A 2,500-nucleotide genomic window follows, 5' to 3' on the forward strand; every position below is an offset into this window, starting at 1 on the left:
ATTTCCATGATCGACAAAATGAAATCTCGGTTAAGATATTGGAGTCAATATATTCGACTGTGCCCTCACTCAAAGTGAGTGTAGGCGATTGGTTTAGTGGTTAGGGTGTTGGACTCATGATTGTAAGATTGTGGTTTCGATTCCTGAACCGAACAATGCTTTGTGTCCTTGAGCAAGACACTTCATTTCACGTTATTCCAGTCCACTCAGTTGGTAAAAATGAGTAATCCTGTGTCGGACCAGCGTCCTGTCCAGGAAAACCGGGAAACCGGTCCTATGCTCCTTACGGAGTCATGGAGACTAACCTAGCCTCATTCGAAATGTGTTGCTAGGTAGCGTGTGTAAGCAGTCACGATTTGTGGTTTAAGGTTTTAGGGGTTGATCAGATGGAACCTAAGGTTTTAAGGATTTAATAGGAATTTGGAGTTGGGGGTCGGGCTTCTCTCTTATGTATTATCAAGGGTGGCAACTTATTATCAACGCTTTACAGTATTTGTTCCGGTCCGAATGATCTCAGTTCAAATCTTGCCGAGGTCAATTTTGCCTTTTGTCTTTCCGGAGTCGATAAAATAAGTACCAGTGAAGTACTGGGGGGTCGATGTTACCGACAACTTTTCTCAAAATTGTTGTTCTTGTGACTAGTGTTGGGCATTATACCTCCTGGTGTTAATTAAATCTCATTACCCTCTGAGTTCAGATCCCTTTCAAATCACTTTTACCTTTCATCTTTTCATGTGGCTGTTATTTCTAGATCGGGCAACCACATACAAGCAATTTTATTGGCGTTTTGTTGAAGTGTTTGAATGTGTATGCTTATATACTTATGTGTATTTGTATGCGCGTGCGCATGTGTGTATGTGTATGTATGTATGTATGTATGTGTGTGAATGTATGTTCATTTGTATGCATGCATGTTCTCTTTCTTATTTGAATTCTTCCCAGAAAGAACTATTCAATAAAATTTGGATAACAACAATTGCTCATGGTCGACTTAGAAAGTCTTGCATAGTTCTTCTCTGCTGTTCTACCTACAGATTATATTCATAAAGTATGAATTAATGGTCGGTCATTTTCCTTGTCTGAAAACCCTAGCTTTTCGAGACTGTACCTTAGATATTTCACTAACCTAGCAAATGGACCAACGATTACCGATATAGATATATATATTTATAACCAGAATAGGGAAGCTATCGTTTTCGGAGTTGCTGCCAAAGAAATATTCTTATCTATGGGGTACTTATACATACACATATATTTTCTGTCGCATACATAACTATATCAGGCTCGTTATGTTCGTACTTGACAGAAACCTTGCTGGGAATGCGTCACCAATATTCTTTGAGTTAATATGTTTGTATGTATTCAATGATAGAGGTTTGATATGTATATATTTATCCTAGAGCTGTTTTATTTTCCTACGAACGGCATTATATCATTGTTTTAGCTTTTAATAATAATATCATGCCGCAAAAGAGGGCGTGCCTTGATGAAATCTTTGGGGCAGTTGCTGATCACGTGTATAATAATATCATTCACAGAAATGTGAATTGATCAACGTTGTGAGCCGCACCCTGGGATTTTAGGGATCTGCTGCCTCTTATTTGCATTTGGAACTTTGTAACTATTATTTGCTCTTGAATTTGTTATGTCTCAAGCTACTGCTATCTAGCACCTTCGGATGATCTCTATTCAACCGCTACACGACGGCTACTCAACAGTCACTCAATATCCCTATCACGGCTAGACTACCTCAATTTATATGTCTTGGGCGATCCTACTTCTTCGCTTGGGGGCGTCGACACAACAGAATTACAAATGCATAACCTTCAAAATGTGACGTAACGATGGCAAGTCCAGCAGAGGCATAGCAACATTTCGTCCGTTTTTACGGTCTTAGTTCAAATACCGCCAGGGTCGACTTTGCCTTTCATCCTTTCGGTTTGATGAAATAAGCACCAGTTGGGCACTGGGTATAATGTAATCGACTTAACCCCTGCCCCGTGTGCCAAAAGTTGAAACCAATATGTTTATGAGAATAGAAAATATTAGTTTTTCATGACAAGATGTCAGTGTATGTACGTGTAAATGCGTGTGTATGTAGGTGAATGGTGGTCGTGGTGGTCTATCTACTTGGCTAGGTATTGAACTCTTACCTTACTGTAGTCCAGGTTAGGAATGTCGGGGGAAGTGTCAACGTGGGCGCGAACAAGAGCTGTGATGAGGCTGACTGGAGGTGACGGTGGCGACTCCTGGGGACTTTTCGGTTTTGATGGAAGCCGGCCTCTTCGTCCTTTCAAACTGTCCGTTCGTACAACTGCAAAAAAGAAACATGGCGGAAAAAAAGAGAAAACGGTTAGATATTTTATATACATTGTTTAGACACATACACAGAGCGACAGCTGCTGCTGCTGCTGCTACTACTACTACTACTACTACTACTACTACTACTACTACTACTACTACTGCTGCTGCTGCTGCTGCTACTACTACTACCAGTATC

At 40.5% G+C, this 2,500-nt stretch overlaps 1 protein-coding gene across 1 annotated transcript in view; it reads right to left on the reverse strand.

The window, feature by feature from the left end:
* Positions 1-2,500, reverse strand: part of LOC106880578 (uncharacterized) — a 166,224-nt gene that overhangs the window by 13,330 nt on the left and 150,394 nt on the right. Inside the window, exon 6 of the mRNA XM_089339507.1 lies at positions 2,154-2,314. Coding sequence (XP_089195633.1) covers positions 2,154-2,314 — 161 coding nt within the window. The remainder of the gene's footprint in view (positions 1-2,153; positions 2,315-2,500) is intronic.

Source organism: Octopus bimaculoides, chromosome 21 (genome assembly GCF_046866305.1).
Source record: "Octopus bimaculoides isolate indiv1 chromosome 21, ASM4686630v1, whole genome shotgun sequence".
In the NCBI taxonomy this organism is placed as follows: domain Eukaryota; kingdom Metazoa; phylum Mollusca; class Cephalopoda; order Octopoda; family Octopodidae; genus Octopus; species Octopus bimaculoides.